Genomic DNA, 23,160 nt, shown 5'->3' on the forward strand with positions numbered 1-23,160 from the left:
AATGTGCATCCAAGGTCAATTTAGAAGCACTTTCTGTGGACAATACCTGGACCGGCATCCTCATATTCTTCCTTGGTGATCCACATTTGTTGGAAGGTGGACAATGAAGCCAAGATGGAACCTCCAATCCAGACCGAGTACTTTCTTTCTGGTGGAGCCACAACCTTAATCTTCATGGAAGCAGGAGCCATGTTGGTCAATTCCTTGGTCATTCTCTCAGCAATACCTTCAAACATGGTAGTACCACCAGACAAGACAACGTTACCATACAAATCCTTTCTGATATCAATATCACACTTTCCAATCGAGTTGAAAGTAGTTTCATGGACACCAGCAGCTTCCATACCAATGAAGTTTGGTTGGAACAAAACTTCTGGACATCTGAATCTTTCATTTCCAACAGTAATCACGTTACCGTCTGGCAATTCATAAGACTTTTCAACGGAGGATGATTCAGCAGCAATCTTCATTTCTTGTTCAAAGTCCAAAGCAATATAACAGAGCTTTTCCTTGATATCTCTGACAATTTCTCTCTCAGCAGTGGTATTGAATGAGTAACCACGTTCCATGAGAATCTTCATCAAGTAATCAGTCAAATCTCTACCAGCCAAATCCAATCTCAAAATAGCATGAGGCAAAGCATAACCTTCATAAATTGGAACAGTGTGAGAGACACCATCACCAGAGTCCAAAACAATACCAGTGGTACGACCAGAAGCATACAAAGACAAGACAGCTTGAATGGCAACATACATGGCTGGAACAGAGAAGGTTTCAAACATGATTTGAGTCATCTTTTCTCTGTTAGCCTTTGGATTCAATGGAGCTTCAGTCAACAAGACTGGATGTTCCTCTGGAGCAACTCTCAATTCATTGTAGAAGGTGTGATGCCAGATCTTTTCCATATCATCCCAATTGGTGACAATACCGTGTTCAATTGGATACTTCAAAGTCAAAATACCTCTCTTGGATTGAGCTTCATCACCAACATAGGCATCCTTGTTACCCATACCAACCATGATGGACTTTTGCTTTGGTCTACCAATGATGGAAGGGAAGACAGCTCTTGGTGCATCATCACCAGCGAAACCAGCCTTACACATACCAGATCCGTTATCAACTACGAGTGCTTGAACGTCGTCACACATTTTGTTGTTCTTGTTGGAGAGGAAGTTGTTGTTGAGTTTTTTGTTTGTGTGAAAGAATGCTGTTAATAATTATTGAAAAAATTTAAAGATTTGGTGTGACGTGTTGCTGGACCTTCAACAAACCAATGATATTTTTGATGTATTGTAAACTTGATAGTGATGGATGATGACCCAAACCATAAATGAAAGTTGCCTTCCCAATGAAATTGTCATTCACTTGATGAAAGGTGTGCATTTCTGAGAGATGTCTGATCATCCTCAAAGAAAGCAAGTGTCTTACTGTAAATGCCAACAATTTCTCCCTTTCAAATTGACAACTTCAAGAATGAGACTTGGTTAAACCTAGGTTATGGAGGGTAAATTTATTTGAATTTGTGAAGCATGTGGATACATTTGGCAGATAAGGGGTCAAATCTATGTGTCTTCAATATATTTAAATATTTAAACATTCTTACATAGTGGTTGATAATAGTTATGTTTGGAGAGATGAGAACTCTACTTTCGGAAATTCCTATTTCTCATTTCCAAAGTATTATGGGAGGGTCGTGAGGAGAAGTACTGATTGTTCATGACTTCCTCACCATATTGATTCATCACTCGGTAATTGAATTGTTTTCGTTGTCTTGTTCCTCCGACAATATTATCCATGGAAATTTCGGAAGAATAATTGTTGTATCCCTTGTTGCTTCTTGTGCAGACCATTTTGATTATTTGCTTTGCTGAATTGAATGCAGTTGTTAGTGTTTGTTTTTCTTTGTTGTTGTTGGAATCATTTATTTTTGAATGTCTTTCCAGTTTTTTAGAGAATTTTCAGATGTTTCAGTATTCCACAAAAAAATGGATGACAGCGAGCTCGATAAAAAGTGTCATCGAGTTGTTGTTCCGAAAATCATCAACAAAAAACAAAACAACTAAAGTAACAGCAATATACTTTTAAACCAACAACAACATCATGGTCTCTAGAACATCATCGAACGACAATTCCTCTTCCCCATCCAACAACACTGATAAAATTCCAACAAAAACCGAATGGGTTCGATCTCAACCTATTGATATTACCAAACGATTACCTAATTTTGATATTGATCCATGTAATGTAGTGAGTGGAACCAGAAGAAGAAAGAATTTGGATTATCATGTCTCAAATTTAACGGGAATGCAAGTCACTGTGAAACGATCCTCAAAGAATACTTTGGAAAAGAGGTCCACGTCTTCCTCTTCGAAAATTACAAAATCAAGAAAGATGAAAAAGTAAATATCGTTTACTCTAAATTTCCAATGTACGAATATCAATAAAACGTAATACACTCAAGAGTTTATTTTTTCTTTTTTTTTTCTCTTATTCATTCTATTCGATTCTGGGTTGTTCGAGAATTTTTGCCACCGGAGAAAAAACCATTTTGTCCTCCTATAATTTATTATAAAGAAAATCATTCGAATGTACGATCGTTCAGAAACCCAGTTTTGTCCATTCCGTCGGCAAGACAATAACCACTCCGAAATTGGTGCGATTGGGATCTGGCAAGCCATTCTTCATTAAAAAAAATGTCTCTTTGTGGTCTTGTCACTCGGACACTCCTCTCTGCTGTGGCAGTGATCATACTCTATTATCAAATCAATTCAATGAGAAATGTGGTTCAGGTGAAGGATCTATTCAAAAATCCAACCTCGGAAAATACTCACAATTACCAACAATTTCCAAGAAAATTAATTCCAAGTAATGGCATTACGATGGATGTGGTTGTGTTGGAAAAGCCAACAACTACCAATACTAAAAATCCACTTGTTCTATTCTTACATGGATTTCCACAAACAGCCACAACTGCATGGTATTTCCAACTTTTACATTTCATGAAAAATGATTATCAATTTGGAAGCAAATCCTATACAGTCATGGCTCCTGATCTTCGTGGATATAATCGTACAGAAAAACCAGATGTTAATAATTTGGCAAATTACGATATTGGTGAATTGGTTCATGACATCAAGGGTCTCATTGATGGTTATTATGGCAATGATGAAGCTAAACCCAATAATAGAAAGGCCATTGTGGTAGCTCATGATTGGGGTGCAATCATTGCATGGTCTCTTGCCTCCACTTATCCACAAGTTCTTGAAAAATTAATTATTCTCAATGTGCCACATCCAAATACTCTTTCAGGACCAATCACGACACTTCCTGTCAGTCGCATTTTCGCACAGATGAGAAAGAGTTGGTACATTTTCTTCATGCAATTGGGATTCTCCATTCCAGAAGAGTACTTTTCACGTGAAGGATTCAGGAAATTATCCTTTGCTTTTGCTGATTTAGCAAAACAGAATATTCTCTCAATTGAAGATTATCATTACATTGTCAATGCTTGGTCTCAACCAAATTGCATGCAAGCCATGATTGCATATTATAGAGCTTTGCTTACAGGAAAGGTTTCCAATTATGTGAAAATGAAATTGTTAGGAATGAAAGATCAAAGACGTTATCCAATGGTGGGCAATACTCTTGATGGACCTATTGAAAATCAAACAGTGAAAGTACCAACATTGATTTTGTGGGGAAAGGATGATATAGCACTCATTGAGGAAACTGCTGATTTATCGTTCAAGTACTATGTCGATGAAAGTGTCAAGTCAAAATCAAAGTTACTCAAGTTGGATGCAGGTCACTTTGTCATGTTGCAGATTCCAAAGCAAATTAATGAGGAAATTGAAAAATTTATAGTTGATTAAGCTTCTTCATATCAACAACAAACCTATGGTTATGGACAAGCTTTCCGAGAGCCATCATCATTATTAAATTATGACATCATTAAAACAAGTGTTTGGACTTCAACTGTCATTTGCAGGATCAAGCGTGACGTTTTAAGTCATGAAAAGAGAAACTTATAACATAAGAATGACAAGGCGACTCAATAAACTCAACCATGCAGGACAGTGATTTAATTCATCCCAAAGCGTGTGGCTGAAACGTCACATCTTGAGAAAAGCATTTTTTGCTATTATTCCGCAGGATGAAATTTCCAGTTAGTGAACTTGGAACCCAAATGTATTTTTAAAAAAAAATGAAATTGCTTACTTTAAACATGTGGCTCATCAATTCGCTCTCCTTCAAAAAGTCTCCTCCACCATTTAAGAAGGAACGAACGGAGGGATTTTTAAGACATTTAGCAAACGGTTTTGATGAATTTGAAAATTGTGTTTTGGAGGAAACAACAAGCCGATCCAAAAAGAACAATTCCGATCACCTTCATCATGATGATCGAGCCATCTCAACAACAACAGGAGGCATTGAATCTTCGTGTGTGATCGCAGATGAAAAAATTACAAAGAAAAACAAAGAACAACAAAAATCAGGCAAGATAGCAACAACGTCTCACAAAATGTTTGATGTGGTTGTCTTGCAAGAAGTGTTTCGATATGGAAATACTTTTTTTGAATTATTTGAAAATACCTTTCATGAACTGATTGTAAAAAAGGGAACTAATGAATTGAATTATCATGTGGCTTTGTCGGATCCTCCTTATCTGTTATGTCAAGATTCTGGACTGTTGATTTTGAGCAAATATCCAATCGTATTTTCCAAAAATTACGTTTTTCAAAACGCTAGCTGGAATGACTATGTCACAGGGAAAGGAGTCCTATATTCCAAAATTCAAAGTCCACACGAAGGAGTTGTTCATCTTTTTACGCTTCATATGGATGCACATGATGAAAATATTCGACGATGTCAAATCGATGAATTGATAGCGTTTATTAGAGAGTGCACATACATTTCATATGCAAAAAGAAAACACACCAGTTCACATCAACATAATTTGACAAAACATAATATTGTTCTTGCTGGAGATTTTAACATTGACAGTTTAGTGGATGTAGAAATTTATGAGTATTTACTGAATGAGCTCAACTCAAAAATTTGTAAAAACTACATCCAAGAATGTGAATTCAGAGACATTTTTGGAAGCGACCTCACAAAACATCCTAAAACTCACAAGAATATGTGTTTGGATCACATAATATATACTGTTCCTTGCCATTCTAACGACTTGATTTTCAATCCATTTGCCACAAGAGGTCGCAACAAGTCTTCAAGAGAGCCAAACACTCACCCACAAACGTATCATATTGTCGATTGGAATTGTGATATTGGCAACGATGAAAAGTATCCCATATCGGACCACTTTGGAATTGCTGCTGACCTTCGATTGTGAATTTTTGAAAGATTATTGTTGTCTATGAATCATTCCAATATTACACACTAGCATTTTCATATGTGAACAAACATGTGATCATTTCATCACTCTCAGAATTATTGTTGAGAACGTACATTCTTTCATCACCAAACAGTGAACAATTGTGTATTGATCGATCATACACAATCATCAAACAATGCTTTTTTTGTATTGATCAATAATACTACAATAATCTTGATCAGTAATATAATCTTGATATTTATTAACTCTTCACGAGCAAATGCCAAACGCTTTAAAGCACTCCCTTGTACTTCATATCAGATCCCTTAATGTGATTCACCAACCATTGCTTGATGAATTGAATTTCAGCATCTCCAACAGTCTTCAAACCCAAAGCATCTTGAACAAACTTATCATGAGTCTCTTTGTGAGAAGTAGAATCAGAGAAATTCACCTTTGCGAACAAGTCCTCCTCAGCCTTGAAATGCATAACGACGAAATCAAGCAATTCCTTCAATGCTGAAGCACTGGATCTGTTGGCATCCAAAGCATTGATGAGAGCAAAGAGCTTCTTGTGTTGCTCATTCAATTCATTGTTACCAACGCAGAAAGAAGAGTCCCAGTTGAATGGTGATGGAATAGTAGTGGCCATTGTTGTTGTTCTTGTGGTTGTGGTTGTTGTGATTGTTGTCAAGTGTTTTTTTGTTGTGTTTGTTGTTCTCATAGATGTCATGACAGTTGGCGTTTTTATAGTGTTCAGAAAGGGTGGTACTACTATTTGGGAAAAAGTTTTAAAAATCTCCTTATTTGATGAAATTAAAGGTGAAGCAAACAAAACCTGTCGTATTGTAATGGACAGGCAATTGGTCAACCACAAATGAAGCAATTACAATTCGGAGTTTTTTGATGGGGAACACATCCGGATCACGACATGTTGGTAAAATGGCGTATTTGGATGATGATGGCTTAAGTCACAATTTATTTGTGAAACTGTAAATGACACTGGTCAACTGATCGAATTGAATTTTAAATCAACACTTGAATGTTCCTCACATTTCCCACATGAAAGCTGAATGCATTGAGAAGGCTCATTCCAAAAGTTGTGAGAAATAAATAATTTATTGTTGTAATCAAGGAACAACTAATGGGGAGAGAGAATGGATGATAAAGTACATGATTGGATCACTCTAGTAATGTTGGTATTAGATTGGCAGCTTGGTATTATCTGAGAGTTGGCCAACACCAGAAATCACCTAATGTCTAGAGGAATTTGAGGACCGTGATACATGGAAGGTCCATAAAGGAAAGGTAAATTGCATGGATTGTTGTTTGATTTTGGAAGCGGACAAGGATGAAGAGGATCTTGATCTCTTACAAATTCCTTTTCCCTTAGTGGTTGTGGTCGAGGTGGTGGTATTTGAACGTTTTTGTTTTTTGCAAGAGGTGGACAACGTGGGAGTTGTGGGAAGTGTTGATGTGGTGGTGCTGCTGATCTCGGTCATGGAAGAGGAAGAAATCTCTTCTGATCCGACATTCATCAATGTAATAGTGGAAGAAGGATCAAGAGTTGGAGGTACTTGGGATGGCTGAAGAGCAGAGGAGGTGTTCCTACCACTGTGGTCTAACTCAAGTTGGAAGCTTTGTTCACAATTGGTGAATGATGGTTCATGAATGGAAAACCAGCAACCTTCATCTTGAACAAAACAAGTATCATTCATCATCAGGTCGTGATTCTGAGGTTGGACTTTTGAACCAACTTGATCTTGAAAATCTAGATTGAGAGTCGGATCGATATTTCTGCTCGAGTTGATGGGATCAATGTCATGAGGTGAAGAGACCGAGTATTTGGAAGTAGTTGTTATGTATCTGAAAGCGTTCTTGGTTTGGGTACTCGAAGAATGGAGTTGGGAATGGTCGTCCTCGTTTGTCATTGTGGATGTTGTTAGAGGGTAATAGTTATTGTCTGGATTGCTGAGATGAAAGAGAGGACCACCATTGAGAGAGTGGGTTGGAGAGGGTTGAGTGGATGTTGTTAGGGTGCGTGGAGATGTTGTCGTCGTTTGAAATGTTAGGCTCATGAGGTTCATATCATATGAACCATGTGGATGATGTTGAGGAGGTTGTTGTTGTGGTTGTTGTTGATACTTCTCCGCAAGTAACTTTTCATAGGACATACAAAAGTCTTTATGATCAAGTTTTAGCATGAGAAGTCTAGGAGTTTCACCAGTCGTGGCTGTTGTCATCATCTTTATGGTCTTCCCCAATAGCAATGGAATGGATTGTTGTAGTTGTTAAAGCAAATGCGTGGTTTTAATACAATAGGGACGGAAGGTATCGTTTGTTGGTGATTGTTTTCAGCGAATAGATTGGAGTTATAGTAGGTTGCAAAGTAATGTTCGTGGTAGTAGTAGGAAAGTGTCGCAAACTATACTTTGAAAGGTGAGATTTTGGCGAAGGCTCGCTGTTGAAGATGAGACTCGAGAGAATGTGGTTGAATGGTTTTTTGTTTGAGATTTTAATCTTGCCATGAACCTTGATGATGCTTGGCTCTGCTACCTTTTCATTCCAGTCACACAAATTCAACCACAATCCCACGAATTTGGAATACTTGTTTGAAATTAGTTTTTATTTTTCAATTTAAAGAATCATGAAAAGAGAGTCGGAGCGGCCGGAAAGGATAAAAGATTCAAGAAAGGATGCTTGTGAAATGTCATTCAAAAAGCCGAACATCATAAAGTGAGTTGGAATTTGGTAAAATATTATTGCTTTAGAACTATTTATTGATAAACATGGAAACATGTTAGCAGATATGTTCATCAATAATAACAGTGTTATATCCTATAATGTTAATTAAACTGAGTTCGAAATCAATATTAATATCGGTGTCGAGAATTGATGCAACGTGGTACACCTTTCGTACGTTGACAAACGGCTGAGCTCTATTCTGTGGTTGCATTCTCATGAAATGGGAGATCAATTCTTTGGTTTCCTTTCTGCTGAACAACACGTGATAGCGTCAAAGTTTACACAGCAAATCTTACAAATGTCAGTCCCACAACAATGGATGCAATGAAATTTGCTGCAATCAAAAGTAAAGAAACACTGTTGATGATGACCTCAAACATTAATCTGAAATATCAACTTTTCGAAAAATCTTGAATCTTTCACCCCTTACTTACACATAAACTTGAAGAAATAAATAGTAGATAGTTCCACCAAGCATCAATGTCAGGAAAGGCAAACTCAAAAAGATGGGGGTGTAGTTTTCAGTAAAATTACCCAACGAATCTTTTTTGTGGGTGATCGTATTATATTTCATGGCGGACATCATAAGGCTTGCGACACTTACTCAATCGGAGGTTGGCAAAAGTGATAACGGCATAACAAATCCAACCAATAAATTCCAAGGCTAATGCATAGGAAGGGTATAACAATATGGACCCCTTCACGATTAGAGTAATGAATGAAACGATCACTACAAAATAGGACCACACGGTGTTTGATAATACAACCAGCTGAAAGGGCAAAGATGTCAACATTTTTTTTTGAACTGCGTCTGAATTGACGATGGCGCCAATTTTGTCTACAAAAAACATCCAATTCAAAATTATTATTATTCATATTTAATTATTATTTAATGAGAACGATTGTAGAACTTAGAGGAGTTTTCGGAGCTTTTCTTTCAGAGCTTCATTCACAGAATTATGTTCCAAATAAGAAAGTAATCCTTCAAGAACTGCATCGGCATTTTCTGAGCACAAACAAGCAACGTCTTGTTTGACCTTTTCACGTCTAATATTGGCAATAGATTGCTGCACAGTTTGGCTGTTGGATTCAACCCAAGAAAGGAATTCCTTATCATTATTCCACAATTTCTCATTGTTGATGACTTTTTCTCTCAAGATTTGTCTCTTGACACTAATCTTATTTTGAGCAACACAATCGCTCAATTGGTTCAACAATGAGAATTCAACAAGTTTTCTTCTTAATCTCCAATAAAAGTAGGTTCTGGCATTCTTCCATGATACAATTTCAGTGATGACACCCTTAGCCTTCATTCTTCCTGGAGTGTCGTGAAGATCAGCAAAGCATTCAGCAACTTGAGTATAGATTGGAAGTAATCTTTCGACTCTCTTCTCCATCTTCAATTTGATTTGATCTTTTTCTTGAAGTGAAATTTCAGGACTACCTAATTCTCTGCTGAGTCTAATATATTCTTCATCCAAACGTTGAATTGTGGCAACAATTTCTTGTTTTCTGTACTTAATTTCAACGATACCCGAAGCTTCCAAAATACCACCCTTTGATTTTTCGTCAGCAAACATTTCCATAACCTCATTGTTGATCATTGGATCTACAACAACCCACGCACCTCCTCTCAATTCTCCATGTGGAGGAATATAAACGAACACAGGTTGTTTGTATTGAGTTAGAGCATCGACAATGTAGGAACCAAACTTGAGAATTTCATCAAACATATCTCTTTGGCCTCCCGAAAAACCTCTCCAGTTAGCAAATATCATGAGTGGTAATTGTTCTCCCTTGTTGAAATCATTGATAGCTTGAGCAGTCTTGAATGCTGAATCTGGATACCAAACTTGGCCAGATTTTTGAACAACACGTTCTCTTGAATTGCTGTCAGCTGGATCTGCTGGAATAACCTGTTCATAGGTCTTTGTATCAACTGCGATAACACCCATTGGAATACCTCCAAGTCTCGCACGAGCAACAATAATATTCTTAGCCCATCCTCCCAAGGTTTCAAAGAACGAGTCCTTGTCAAAGAATCCACTCAAATATGTCTTTTCATCATTATTTTCGACATATTTGCCAACTAACATTTCTCTAAAGTCATAGTGAGATCCTTCAACTGGAACAAAACCAATTTCACGCTCTGGATTATCCAAATTCTTCAAAATTGGAAGAGGAGATCCAATAGTTTTAGGTACATATTGCAACCATTTCATGGCTTGTTGAATAGCACGATAGTCATCAGCAGCAACTAAGTGAGACACACCATTTGGATACATGATTTGAATACCTCCCAATTGTAAGTTGCTTGTATAAACTTCTCTGGAGAGTACTTTGTTCAAGGCACCGGCACCAGTAAGCAAGATTGGAGCTCTTCTGTTCTGAATAATTCTTTGACCAAGTCTGTTCACATAGGCACCAATACCAACACTTCTTGCGGCAATATAGTTGATTGTGAAAACTTCTTCATAGGCACGAGATGTTTCACCAGCAATCATGCCTGATCCTCTCAAATTTTCAACACCAATACCATTTTCTTTTCCAATGATGTCAATAATCCTCCATCTCTTTTCGCCATTGACTTCCAATCAGTGTGGCATTGACAGAGTGAGTCTTTTGAAGCTTTTCATGATCAGATTCAGTTAGGTAAAGATATTTGAATCCCTTTGTGCAGTCGTTTGGATCAGTCCATTCAACCTTGAAGAGTTCTCTGACTTCATCTGCCAAACCAATTCTAGCACCAGAGTTAGCAGCAATATAGAATCTTGGGATCTTCAAATCTCTGGCCATCTCGCTTGCCAATTGGAAGACTTCGTCTTCAATAACTCCAAATGATCCAGATTGGAATGTAATATCGTTTGCAATGAGGATCATATCTCTACCATCTTTGCATTCTGGTGTGTACATGGTTAGCTTCCAAACAACCATACCACAAGTGTTTTTACCAATAGCATCCTTGTTTGGATTTTCCACAAGCTTATGAGTCTCGCTGTTCAAAATATATTCAACCTTTTGTAAGAGAACGGATGGAATTGGTTCTTGAGTTAGCTCATTATATTCTTTCCACATGCCCTGAATTGCTCTTTCGAATAAGTATGGGAAGTCATAAACATATGAGGTTTCATTGTTGTGAGCAATAACTCTCTTTTGATCAACTGTTTGGAGAATTGGGTGTGGAATATTTACATCAAGGCCTTCTAATGGCTTTTTTTCGCCAACAACGGTCTTGTAAACAGTTCTGCCTGTGTTTTGGTCCTTCTCTTCACGATAAATATCTAATGTGAGATTATAAGCTGTATCATCTCTAGCAATAAATCTGAATGTTTGAGGTTGAGATGTCTTTGAGAATTTTGCAGTAAATCGTACTTCCACTTCGCTGACTCTTAACTTCCACAATCTCTTACCATAAACCTTTTGGAATCTTTCAATAATTTCACCGACCATGTCAGCTTTAACAACAACTTCTGGTAAGAAGTTGACGAAAATATGGTTTGCATAGCTAGGAGCGTAATTCTTGTCAGCCATAGCAATTTCCAATGCATTGATTGATGCAACAACGTATCTTTCAAGTTCTGAAATTTGCAATTCTTCAGGATTTTCCTCAGTGAAAATATCGCCTTGTAATACAAGTGTACGAACAAAGAATCTCTTGTTCAAATAGTCATATCTATTCAAACCAAGTTCCTTCTTCTTTTGGCCATAAAAAACGTGCACAGATGGATCTCTGCAAGGATATGGTTTAACATCATAGTTTGAAAGTTTCTTGAGGAAAAGTTGGAAAGCAAGAGTTGGCTCAATGTGTCTGTACATTGGATCTTCGTTGTAGTTAATTCTTTGTCTGAATGTAAAGTAGAATGGTAATCTTCCTTGAATTTCTACAACCACTGTTACTCTCTTGATTTCATTATATTCAAGTTGCTTGCTATGCTTCTTCATGATAGTTGTAAGAGCAGAAACTAGTTCAGTATCGTTTGGAGTAATGGTTTGATTCCACTTAAGCAACACTTTCAAAATGTTGGTATGATCAGCATCATCATTATTCTCGAAAATCTTCAAAACATCAGGAAGATAGGAATCTACATCGTTGAGAGAGTCAAAAATACTCATAACTCCAAAACCAAGGTTATCTTCTGTTTCAGAAAGTGTGTTCAAGGAATCCATAGAAATAGACCCAACAATACCATCAGACTTCAACGATCCAGAATTGGTTGATTTCTCAGTATTCATAAAGTTGAATTCTACGGTCTTAAATTTACCATGGGATGCAGACCTCACAATATTGATATCAAAAGTACAGTATGCTTTTCTGATATAAACCTCTGCAGCCAAATCAGCAATTCTTTCATTTGGATCAGAGAAGAACTCGAGAAGTATGTCAAAACTGTAGTTAGATTTAACAATCAACTCCTTCAAGCAAGCTAACTTTTGTTGTTGGTCAGTTGCTTCAAGCCCATCCTTAAGATATCCTTCCATTTCATCCTTCATTCTCTTCTTTGAAGGCAATCTGCTTGTTGTTAGGATGTGTTTAGCTGCAACAGCAACATCACTGTATTCAGGAGCAACAAATGCTGCAAGTTCATCAAGAATTGGAGTGAACTCTTTAACCATGTCGAGATCTTCAATAACTTCCAAAAGAGAACGAATAACTTTGTTCTTGCTTCTTAGTCTGCAATGTGAAAGTCCAATTTGGTAAGTCTTGGTGAGGTTGTCGCTATGCTTTTCTCTCAAGTCAAACCATACAGCCTCCTTTCTCTTTCCTCCCTTAGTGTCGAAGCCTTTTTCAGTTTCCAAATAGCTTTCAAAAAGCTTTGAAAGTACATTGAACGCATGTTGTTTGTATCCAGAGTTGAAAAGATCAAAAATATCATAAACTGGCTTTGCAGCTTGCAAAAATTCATCCTTCTTTCCTCCTTCAAGTCCATTTTCAAAATTCTTGAAGAGAGTAACTAGTTCCTTGATTAAATCTTCGTTGTAAACATCGTGAGTGTGGTCATCATTGTCCTTACAACAGTATTCATCATATTGCTCCTTTCTCTTGAGCAACACATTGTTTACATCCTTAATCAAGGAAATTGGCAAAAATTTTCTTAAAACTGAAATCTTCTCAATCAAAACGTGAATGAGAACATTTCTATCTCCGAGTTTTTTCAAAGAGCTAACAGCTTGGCTCAACTTTTCATTGAAAATAAATGATGGATAGTCATAACCTGCCAACAGATTCTCAATGACTTCCAATGCAGATGCTATCACTCTATTGGGTGGTACTCTAGCAGTTGAAATGCTAGATGGTGGGAATTGCCCTTCAAATGGAAGTGATCGCTTAACTTGAGACTTGTCGTCAAGATCAATCATGGCAATGATGTCTCCTTGATTGACACCTGTACCATCGACAAGACAGTGATTAACTTTACCAGGTAATGGAGCATAAACGGTAACAATCATTTTCATAACCTCCAATTCCGCAACTGGTGTGTTTGGTTTGACATGAGCACCATTTTCAACAAGGTATCTAATAAATTTACCGCTCAATGTTGATCTTAATTGTGAAGGATCAAACTCCTTTGTGAACATGCAAACCTTGCCATCAACCAAAACTCTAAGGCCAGATGGTTCCTCAGTTGCATAAGAAACATGGCTTTCGTTGTCAATAATAATTAACAAGCCACTGTCTCTTAGTTCTGAAAATTCTGCTTCTCTAGTTGATCCATTCAAAGCCAAGGTATACTTATTAGGCCCACTTCTAACTCCGTCAACTTGATATTTAACGTTTTCATAAATTAATTCAATAGAGTAATGAACATCTACACAATCAAACGATGGAACTTGACCTCTCTCTACAGCCAAAATCCAATTCTTTGCTCTTTCGGAGACCATTCTGTGAAGTGTGTGCAAAGCACCACAAGTGACAACTAAAAATGTATCTGGTTTTTCCAGTTTAATTTTTCGAGCAATAAGTCCGTCAAGCCAAGCTGTAGTGTATCTATTGTCAATGTAATCGTCAAATTTAAGGAGTGATTGCAAATATTCGGCAGTTGTTCTAATCTCCCCTCTAATAGCAAGTTCTGAGAGAGCTAACAGCATAGTTTTTCTTGCCTCTTCTCTTGTGGCTCCATGGGTGAAAATGTGGCCGAATTGAGAATCGGAAAATGCATGAACAGCACCTTGAGAACGAATAGAAAAATATCCCCAGACATTAGGTGCTGTTCTAAAGTTTAATTCTACCACGCTACCACAAGTTGGTTGGAATCCACTTTCTGGGTTTTCAGCGGTAATACGACAAGCAATAGTGTGTCCGACTGGGGGTTGTCTCTTGCTAGCATCATTCACATCAACTTTAACAGATGGCGAATACACGTCCTCCAATTTAACACCAAAGAATCTTCTGATGTCTGCCATGTTGTATAAAGGAATACCCATGGCAATTTGAAGCTGAATTGAAGGAATGTTCGTAAGAGTAATCCATTCAGTGACAGGGTGTTCGACTTGCAACCGAGGATTCAACTCTAAAAAGTATACTTGCTGAGTAGATGGTTCATACAAGTATTCTACTGTACCAGCACCACTGTAATTAACGCTTTTTGCGAGTGTGACAGCAGCTGCCTCCATAGTATCAACAACCTGCTTTGGAGCAATCGTTACTGGACCTTCTTCAATAATCTTTTGATGTCTTCTTTGGACAGAGCAATCTCTTGAATAGAGTGCAATTGCATTTCCGTGTTTGTCAGCTACCACTTGTACTTCCAAGTGTCTTGATTCGCTTGAGAGTTTCATGAGGAAAATAGGAGAACCTGGAACCTCAATTTTGACTTGTTGAAATCCTAACTTCAATTCTACGTCATTAGTAACCTTTCGGATACCTTTACCACCACCACCTTCTGATGCTTTAATCATGATTGGATAACCAATCTTATGAGCACATTCGAGTGCTTCGTTCTCTGAAGTGATGCAACACTCCAAATAGATATCTTCAGGAATTGGCAAACCATCTTTTGCGATATCATAGGTAACATGGGATCCAGACCAAGGAATACAAGGAACTCCAGCAGCTTGAGCCAAAATTGTTGAAGAAATCTTGTCTCCGAGAGCTTCCATTGGCAAGGCATCAGGACCAATAAAAGAGATTTTTCGTTTAGTTTGAGAAAGAGAGAAAGGTAATTCAGGATTTTCACTCGCGTGACCCCAGCCAGGCCAAACAGCATCACACATGTATTGTTCGGCAATGTCTACAATTAATTTGACATTGCTATAATTGTTGAAATTGGATTCACCAGGCACTTTCACTAACTCGTCTGCTAATCTGACATACTCTGCATTGGCCTGAATGTCTTCAGGAGTTGCCATTACTACAAATTTAATTTCATCGGCTCTGCCAAAAACTTCGTTACACCACTTTCTCATTGAACGAATTCCTTTAACAGCTGCAATACCATTGTTTGCTATCAGGATCTTCTTGATTGGTTTATTTCCTCCCATCACACGAATGTATTCTTCAATGTTGGCAAAGAGTCCACGATTGGACTGTGTATCCACAACTGGACTTAACGCAGACATGATGAAAAAGTGTTACGATTAATGGTAATGATGAAATCGGAGAATTAATAATTGATGAAATAGATGAGCCAATGACTCGAATGAATCCGCTATGTTGTTGTTCAAAATTGTTCTCTTCAATGAATGAGAGAGAGAGAGCGGCCAATGTTTGTGGTCAAATTTTTTTGAGTAACTTTTGAAAATCGCTGTTGTTGGAAGGAGAAAATGTGAAGCTTCTTGTTTGCGAGCAAGAGTTTCTTGAAACTCAACGGCAAGGAAGAAGAACGTTGAAAAATGTCCATTTGTTTAACATCGGACACACGGCAAGGAGAAAGGACTCCTTCGAGAACGAGTTGCCCTACCACTTCACTGATGGGCCACCGTTTGTTTGCATCATCATGAAGAGAGCTTCTAACTTTCGGCCATCATATGGCTCAGGACTCCTTCACACCAAGCTTCAACTGCAGAAGGGCAAAGAAAAATTCCAACTTTTCGAACATTTTCTTAATTAGTGACAGCATGAAGTTTCAAAGGAAGAGAAAGATCATCACACGAGGCCTCAAAATATCAGAGTGCATGGCCCAAGCTGTTTATTCTGTACCAGATGATGCAATTTAAACGAAGGCTTGCTTCATCGTACACAAGACAGCGTATTTGTAAATTATTCCGAATTCGGTTCAACCCTCTTAAAAAAATTGAAACACAACGTGATCAAGTTTTCAATGTAATTACCCAATCTTGTGGGTATTAGTTGACGACGCCTCTTTGAAACAAAATGTCCACTTCTACTCTCTCATTCCATTTCTAGGCGCCAATTTGAAAGCACTTTCCTAACTGCCAGTGTTATTGTGTTTCAAAAAAAAATTGAGGCACCTCAATACGCGGATCCAACCGTTGACCTACTCTCTCCATAGGATGAACACATTTTGAAAATGCCTGATTTGGACCAACATGTAGTGAATTATGAACAATTACCTCAAGCAATTGGTTATTTTATGATTGCCAGTGTTGCTTTGGTGTGGACATTGGGGACACGAGGACTGTTTAAAAAACAAATCTCTCTTCAAAGAAGGCTTTTCGGGTTTATCTTTTTGAGCAGTACCACGAGATTATTGCAATGTGGGGTTATTAGCCAGATTTGTTTTAAATCAAATGATTACATCCCGTTCAATTATTGTGATTATATGTATCGAACAAGTCAAGCTCTAGATTTATTTTCCAGCGAGTTTAATTTCCTAATTTACTTTGTACTTAGCTGCTACTGGGCAGAATTATATTTTACGTTTAAACAAACTTTGGAACAGGAGCAAGAAAAGAGAATTCCAAACAAACATGATTTTAGAAGGAAGAGAAGTGTCATTTCTCTCTTTTTTTGGGTTGCTGCTGCTCTATTAACAATAGTATTACTTGCATTGTCAATCTTGATATTTGTACTTGATCCTAAAATCATGTACTACAAGAAGATAACTTTTCAAACAATACGACTAGTAGTACGGGTAATCACTAGCTTGACAATTTGTTTCTTGTTATTAATTTTTGGAATTAAGCTCTTTAGATTTTTTAAAATCCATTACGCTGTTTCTACCCTTAACACTATGAAGCTAGCTTTCATAACTTGCTTTTCCTCCAGCTGCTATTTTGTTTTAACTTTCTACAATATTTCAAGTTTTGTAATTTTCCGGGTGAAAGGAGAACCAGAGACGTTATGGGAATATTACTTTGTGTTGTACTACATATTCAGTTTCATTGAAATGGTAGCAAATGCTTCATTGCTTGTGATTTTGATTCCTGACAATATTCGAGATTTGATTGTCTTAGCTTTTAGAAAAATGGGTGGAGTATTTAAAAAACGGAAAACCATGAATGACGAAGTTGATAACCCTCATGCCAGCAGGAAATGGTTGAACATTACTGCCTCATTAGATAGAGACTATTACAGTGACGAAGAAATGTTCTATGTAAATGAACATGTTGAACAAGAATCAGTGAACCAAGATGGAGATTATTACATGCCTCATAATGTAGATGATTATTAAGATGACAAGAGGCCCCTTTACTTTTTTGATTTATATCCAAATGCCCCTAAAGTTTTGAGAACATTTTGAACAAATTGATCGTTCGGCACGCATACTCCACAGATTTGATCATGATATTCGTTGGAAGACTTGTCTGTATATCTATATTTTGATTCACGGATTCCTAACCAGCCTGATGGATCCACCTTATGATTTGCGCAAATTTTGATTATTTTGTCTGGAGAAATATTTGCAATCTGATTTAAAATGATACCCCATGGAGTAATTCCACTCCTTGCTAACTCTTCAAATACTAGAAGATCCGAGCATAGAGGCATTCCATATAGTTTTGCCCAATACATTTGATCCGCTGCAGTCAATCTCATAGATTTGATGAGAAGAGGAGGTTTGATATCTAAAGAATGACACAGAGTTCTGATGAATCTTAAACTATTGCAATAAGCACTCACAACAACATTCCAACCTGTGGAATTGACACTTGTTGTTCCAGCTCTTGGAACTTTCATGTTTGATTTAACACAATCATTGACACCCTTCTCCCATTGAGCCTGCATGAACTTTGCAATTGGAATTTGATAGGACATTATTTGTGTTAACATGTGTTGAGCTTCCTTCTCGCTCAAGTTGTTTATGACATCTTCCAAAGGATGAATCGATGCAATGAGATCCCATTTAGTTTCTCCTGCCCTGTTTCTACAAATGTTTAGAATATAGGACAAGAATGGGTCTAATGAGCCTTGCATTTGACTCCTTAATGTAAATTGCTTTCTTAATGAAAAGACGCTCACTGCAACACAAGAAAATATAATGGATGGAATATCAATATCCTTAATGATCGACTCGACACTATTTTCGTTGAAATAATAATGATGAGTCTTCAAATTCAGGGTAATCATTCCACTCTTGTCTACTCGAGCAGATTGACCAGTGACGAAAGGATCAAAAACTGTTTCCAATCTTCCTCTCAACTTGCCAACAATTGCCAAACATTTGTTGTATTTGCGAAAGTGCCACAAACTCTTGTGCAACTTTTGTTTTCTCTCATCATGACTCAACAGATTGCAATACACTGCTGTTTTAGTAGGTGGAGAATTCTTTCGTTTTCTAAGACTGTACTTGAGAACACAATGTTCTCCAACTCCACACAATTTCTCCAATGTATCCAATAAGTTGTAATACTCTGAAAGGGTATTCATATTCTCAATATTAATGGGTTGCAAATCAGCATCTTTCAAAATCTTATTCACCACTTGAATATTGATTTTTGGAAGAGTAATCAACGGTTTGAAACGATCTGGCATGTACGATCCCCTTAACACTGGCAGTGTTTGTGAATTATTTTTCCTATTAATGTAATTCTCAATCTTATCTGTTTCACCATGTGTGTACCAAACCAGTGCCTTCTTGAGACGGTGAATCAAAGTGAGTCGCGAAGCGACGAGAGGGATCCATTCACTCTCCTCTCTCTTCTCAATTTCTCTGTCTCTCTTTTCTAATTCTCCTTCAATAAACTCCATCCAATAAAACAACAAAAAACTTGCTTGTTGAGGTAAATATCTTCCATGAATGATCATGTAGGGAATTCTTTTGAAATGTTCTGGAGAGGCTTGTAAAAGCTTCCTCTTAAATGCATTGGGTGTTTCAGAATCCACAAATGTCACCAATTGTTTAATGTTCCTCTTCACATTGTAGAGCTCTTTTCATTCTTGTGGCTTTTCCGAAAGTTCTGAATAGGCCGAAATAAAACTATCCATGTTTTCACAATTCAATCTTTCATTTGCCAAGCTGTAAAACACTTTTGCGTGAAAACGTGACGGAAATCCATTATACTTTGCATAGAGAATATTTTCTGTCGATTTATAATTCTGATATTTTGGAATAATTTCTTTCAAAATGGATGATCCGCTGGATATCATGAGAAAATCTCTCCAAAAAGCAGAGATTTGTTGGTGAGAGAGCGTTTTCTTTGCATCATCATCATCGCTAGTCGTCATGCCAATCATTTTCAGAGTCGTTGTTGTTGTGTGTTCAATTTTTTCACGATCTCTTATGTTCACAGAGGATTAAAAAAATTTTATTGAAAGTGTGATTGACCCAAGTGGGATCAAACTGGAGCAAAACGAGTGAGGATTAAAAAAATTGAACATATTGGAAAGTGCAAATTCAAAACCCACACTCTTACGGAAGTGATGAGATCTACAGGAGGTATTGTCCGAACTTTGATGTCAACTTGAAAAAAACATTATACGCAGCAACAAACACGCACACCAAAGCGTGTCAAAGAACCTATCACCCCATCCGTCCGACATGCACTGATGCCAATTCCCACAAATGTCATTGAATGGTTCAAAGAAATACTCTCTTCATCCTCCTTATCAACCAAGTCTTCTCTTGTTCAAATTCCTTTTGAAGTCTTTCAAGATCAAATATTTAGTTATCTAGCTGGAGAAGATCACACTCTCCGAAAGTGTAGTCTCGTTTGCAAGGCTTTCTTTGAGATGTCCACTTCCGATGCCATGTACGATGTTTGTATGCAACGAGATTTTCCCTTCTATTCGAGAAGACTCAAACATCTCAATGAATACTCAAATTTGTATTTGAAATTCAATAGAAGAACAAAGGCTGCATCGAATATCAATGAATTATTTTGGGCCCTCATTGAAAAAGCAAATAGAGATGCCTCCTATCTTGAAAGAATGATTGTGGAAGAAGGTTATTTAGATTTCATTCATCAACTCGAGAATGAGTTTGATAAAACCACGAACACTCTCTATGAAGCCTCTAGAAAGGAGGATTTGAGTTGCTTTGAATATGACGGAGGCTTGTATGCCATGTGTCTTGTGATTTCTCAAGGTAAACAAGCTTGGGAGGAAATGTGCCAAGATCCTTCGAAGGGAGAAGACATGGATGGAGATGAATCGTTTCTTTATCCATTTAGCAGTTATACTTATGAATTGGGAGAATATCAGGAAGAAGAACCTCCTCTTGATTTGTTAGCACAAGGTTATGATGCCTTTAAACAGAACCGCTAGTCCTAAGGGCTCCACCACAATCAATAGAGAAGTGACTCGATTGACCATTTCTCAACATTTCATTTGACTTTGTGGTAGAGGCTGTTGACGACTTGGTCATAAAAGTTAACAAAATAACACACTTGTTGTGACAAGGAATGGCTCACCTCTCTACTTGCTTCAAACACATCAGTCATCAGAAAACTCTAACAATTTAAATGGATTGGCCAAGTTGCTTATTGCTCTGCTAAAAAATTCTTCCATCTTCATTGTAAAAACAAAAAAACCATAAAAAATGTTCAGAAGAGCATCCACTCTCATCACCAAATCACTCTGCAACACCTCCTTCGCCAAGCAAGGATCATCATTCCTTCTCTTCTCTCACCAACCACAATACAGAAATTATGCTGCTCAAACAACACCAACCGAGAAGGGTTCTGTTGCCGTTTTATTGAGTGGATGTGGTTATCTTGATGGTACCGAAATTACCGAAGCTGTGAGCGTGATGATTCAATTATCAAAGATGGGATACAAGATTGCATTCTTTGCTCCGGATATCAATCAAGAAGAAACTTATGATCATCTTTCAAAGACTTTGGATAAGAATGAAGTGAGAAATATCCGTTCTGAAGCTTCTAGAATCACCAGACAAAACGTTCTCAAATTGGAACAATACAGACCACAATCTTTCGAAGCTCTCTTTATTCCAGGTGGATTCGGTGTTGCTAAAAACTTGAGTAATTACGCTGAAAGCCCATCAAACTTTAAGATTCATCCTGAAGTTGAGAAGGCCATCGTTTCCACTCACGAAGCCAAGATTCCAATCGGAATGTGTTGTATTGCTCCAATTTTGGCTGCCAAGCTCATTCCAAAGTGCTCAATCACTTTGGGAGATTCCGATCCAGCCACCACAGAAAATGCCAGAGCTCTTGGTGCAACTTGTTTGCCTAAAGCAGCAAACCAAGTTGTTGTTGACAAGGATAACAAATTGGTAACCACTCCTGCATACATGGGCAAGAATCCAACTCCTTATGAAGTTTTTGATGGTATTGTATCGATGGTTGACTCTGTCATTGAATTGACTGGCTCAAAGAGTGACGAGGAAGGTGAAATTGATTTTGGCGTTTTAGAAGAAATTGCTGCCAAGAAGGTCGGTAAAGAACAATTCACCAAGATGAAGGAACAATTGTACGGAAAGAAGACAGCTTCCAAGTAAAGATTCGACAACTCAAGGGATTTTTGTATGTGCTGAAATTTTACATGGTTGTTTTACATGGTTGTTTTACATTCTGACATTGTATTTGAAGAGCCCGCTTTCCAAAATACAAAAAAAATGTCACGAAACGAAGACCTCGATCGCCTCCCAAATGGAAAGATCACCAATGATTACTTGAGAAGATTATGTAAAAGCAAAGGAGGATACATGACGGAAAAGCTGAATGAGAAGCTTTACCTTCAGCATAAGGGTGTAACAAAAATTGAGAATTTGGATAAGTTTACCGGAGTGAAAGTACTGTGGCTCGAGTCAAATGCTGTCAACAAAATTGAGGGTTTGGAGTGTTTGAAAGAGTTGGCCTGTCTATACATTCATCAGAATTGTATTGAACATATTGAGGGGATCTTCCATTGCGAACAGCTTCATACATTGAACATTTCGGAAAACTTTATTAGCCATATTCCGGAAGAGTTGGGAAAATACTGCACCAATCTTCAAACTCTCGATTTGAATAGCAATCAATTAAGAACATTGGACTCTGTGAAGGCATTGAGATACTGTTCCAAATTATCAATTTTAGATCTAAGTAAGAACAAACTTTTTGACACAATTCCCGAAAACATGACTCAAGAGCAAGTCATTGAAGAATTTCTAGCCATTTTGAAATCTCTCACAGAATTGAAATTACTTCGGCTTGAGGGAAACCCACTTGTGAGAATGATTCCGAATTATCGAAAGGAAATTATCTCCCAAATTCCTTCATTAAATTATTTAGACAATATGCCAATTTTTGAGGATGAAAGAAGAACAGTGGATGCTTGGAAACGAGGAGGAGTGGAAGAGGAGCGTGAGGAGAGAAAAAGAATTGCACAAGAAAAGAAAGAAAAGGAAAGAAAAAACTTTGAGGCTTTTGAACGATTGGTTGAGAACGCAAGGAAACAAGCACAACAAACTGAAAAATCAATAGATGACTCTGAAAACGAAACTAATGTTGATGAACAAGTTGAAGAATTCAAAACTCCTGATGCAACTGCCCTCATGACTAGCTCAGAAACAAATCAAATCTCTACCAACACCGAGAAAACACCAGTTGACGTTGCTGTTTCCAATGGTGAAGAAAGTCTATTTGATATTGAATAACTGCAGTGGGAGGACTTTATTCATTCAGAATTGAGTACCTTGGTGTAAATATAAAGCATTTTCTATTTATTCTTGAAGATTTTTTAATGTTCGTTCTAGTTTCAACAACTCAGCCTTCTCGGTTTTCTATGGTATCGTGGT

The 23,160-nt window shown here is 37.5% G+C and overlaps 14 protein-coding genes across 14 annotated transcripts; 7 read left to right on the forward strand and 7 right to left on the reverse strand.

The window, feature by feature from the left end:
* Positions 1 to 20: 20 nt before the first annotated feature.
* FDP41_005543 (uncharacterized protein) lies at positions 21 to 1,148 on the reverse strand (the record flags this gene model as incomplete). The annotated part of the gene is made up of 1 exon (XM_044709079.1): positions 21 to 1,148. One exon carries the CDS (start codon positions 1,146 to 1,148, stop codon positions 21 to 23), a length of 1,128 nt encoding a protein of 375 aa, XP_044560262.1.
* A 952-nt stretch (positions 1,149 to 2,100) lies between these two features.
* On the forward strand, positions 2,101 to 2,403 carry FDP41_005544 (uncharacterized protein; the record flags this gene model as incomplete). Its single annotated transcript, XM_044709080.1, has 1 exon — positions 2,101 to 2,403. One exon carries the CDS (start codon positions 2,101 to 2,103, stop codon positions 2,401 to 2,403), a length of 303 nt encoding a protein of 100 aa, XP_044560263.1.
* Positions 2,404 to 2,693: 290 nt separating this feature from the next.
* FDP41_005545 (uncharacterized protein) lies at positions 2,694 to 3,872 on the forward strand (the record flags this gene model as incomplete). Its single annotated transcript, XM_044709081.1, has 1 exon — positions 2,694 to 3,872. The coding sequence occupies one exon, from the start codon at positions 2,694 to 2,696 to the stop codon at positions 3,870 to 3,872; it is 1,179 nt and encodes a 392-aa protein (XP_044560264.1).
* A 332-nt stretch (positions 3,873 to 4,204) lies between these two features.
* FDP41_005546 (uncharacterized protein) lies at positions 4,205 to 5,353 on the forward strand (the record flags this gene model as incomplete). The annotated part of the gene is made up of 1 exon (XM_044709082.1): positions 4,205 to 5,353. The coding sequence occupies one exon, from the start codon at positions 4,205 to 4,207 to the stop codon at positions 5,351 to 5,353; it is 1,149 nt and encodes a 382-aa protein (XP_044560265.1).
* Positions 5,354 to 5,627: 274 nt separating this feature from the next.
* Positions 5,628 to 5,987, reverse strand: FDP41_005547 (uncharacterized protein; the record flags this gene model as incomplete). The annotated part of the gene is made up of 1 exon (XM_044709083.1): positions 5,628 to 5,987. The coding sequence occupies one exon, from the start codon at positions 5,985 to 5,987 to the stop codon at positions 5,628 to 5,630; it is 360 nt and encodes a 119-aa protein (XP_044560266.1).
* A 601-nt stretch (positions 5,988 to 6,588) lies between these two features.
* FDP41_005548 (uncharacterized protein) lies at positions 6,589 to 7,581 on the reverse strand (the record flags this gene model as incomplete). The annotated part of the gene is made up of 1 exon (XM_044709084.1): positions 6,589 to 7,581. One exon carries the CDS (start codon positions 7,579 to 7,581, stop codon positions 6,589 to 6,591), a length of 993 nt encoding a protein of 330 aa, XP_044560267.1.
* Positions 7,582 to 8,991: 1,410 nt separating this feature from the next.
* On the reverse strand, positions 8,992 to 10,584 carry FDP41_005549 (uncharacterized protein; the record flags this gene model as incomplete). Its single annotated transcript, XM_044709085.1, has 1 exon — positions 8,992 to 10,584. One exon carries the CDS (start codon positions 10,582 to 10,584, stop codon positions 8,992 to 8,994), a length of 1,593 nt encoding a protein of 530 aa, XP_044560268.1.
* A 52-nt stretch (positions 10,585 to 10,636) lies between these two features.
* On the reverse strand, positions 10,637 to 15,637 carry FDP41_005550 (uncharacterized protein; the record flags this gene model as incomplete). The annotated part of the gene is made up of 1 exon (XM_044709087.1): positions 10,637 to 15,637. The coding sequence occupies one exon, from the start codon at positions 15,635 to 15,637 to the stop codon at positions 10,637 to 10,639; it is 5,001 nt and encodes a 1,666-aa protein (XP_044560269.1).
* A 911-nt stretch (positions 15,638 to 16,548) lies between these two features.
* On the forward strand, positions 16,549 to 17,652 carry FDP41_005551 (uncharacterized protein; the record flags this gene model as incomplete). The annotated part of the gene is made up of 1 exon (XM_044709088.1): positions 16,549 to 17,652. One exon carries the CDS (start codon positions 16,549 to 16,551, stop codon positions 17,650 to 17,652), a length of 1,104 nt encoding a protein of 367 aa, XP_044560270.1.
* Positions 17,653 to 17,669: 17 nt separating this feature from the next.
* FDP41_005552 (uncharacterized protein) lies at positions 17,670 to 19,226 on the reverse strand (the record flags this gene model as incomplete). Its single annotated transcript, XM_044709089.1, has 1 exon — positions 17,670 to 19,226. The coding sequence occupies one exon, from the start codon at positions 19,224 to 19,226 to the stop codon at positions 17,670 to 17,672; it is 1,557 nt and encodes a 518-aa protein (XP_044560271.1).
* Positions 19,227 to 19,352: 126 nt separating this feature from the next.
* FDP41_005553 (uncharacterized protein) lies at positions 19,353 to 19,655 on the reverse strand (the record flags this gene model as incomplete). The annotated part of the gene is made up of 1 exon (XM_044709090.1): positions 19,353 to 19,655. One exon carries the CDS (start codon positions 19,653 to 19,655, stop codon positions 19,353 to 19,355), a length of 303 nt encoding a protein of 100 aa, XP_044560272.1.
* Positions 19,656 to 19,967: 312 nt separating this feature from the next.
* On the forward strand, positions 19,968 to 20,684 carry FDP41_005554 (uncharacterized protein; the record flags this gene model as incomplete). The annotated part of the gene is made up of 1 exon (XM_044709091.1): positions 19,968 to 20,684. The coding sequence occupies one exon, from the start codon at positions 19,968 to 19,970 to the stop codon at positions 20,682 to 20,684; it is 717 nt and encodes a 238-aa protein (XP_044560273.1).
* A 274-nt stretch (positions 20,685 to 20,958) lies between these two features.
* Positions 20,959 to 21,879, forward strand: FDP41_005555 (uncharacterized protein; the record flags this gene model as incomplete). Its single annotated transcript, XM_044709092.1, has 1 exon — positions 20,959 to 21,879. The coding sequence occupies one exon, from the start codon at positions 20,959 to 20,961 to the stop codon at positions 21,877 to 21,879; it is 921 nt and encodes a 306-aa protein (XP_044560274.1).
* A 117-nt stretch (positions 21,880 to 21,996) lies between these two features.
* On the forward strand, positions 21,997 to 23,019 carry FDP41_005556 (uncharacterized protein; the record flags this gene model as incomplete). Its single annotated transcript, XM_044709093.1, has 1 exon — positions 21,997 to 23,019. The coding sequence occupies one exon, from the start codon at positions 21,997 to 21,999 to the stop codon at positions 23,017 to 23,019; it is 1,023 nt and encodes a 340-aa protein (XP_044560275.1).
* Positions 23,020 to 23,160: the final 141 nt, after the last annotated feature.

Source organism: Naegleria fowleri (genome assembly GCF_008403515.1).
Source record: "Naegleria fowleri strain ATCC 30894 chromosome Unknown tig44, whole genome shotgun sequence".
NCBI classification, from domain to species: domain Eukaryota; phylum Heterolobosea; class Eutetramitea; order Acrasida; family Naegleriidae; genus Naegleria; species Naegleria fowleri.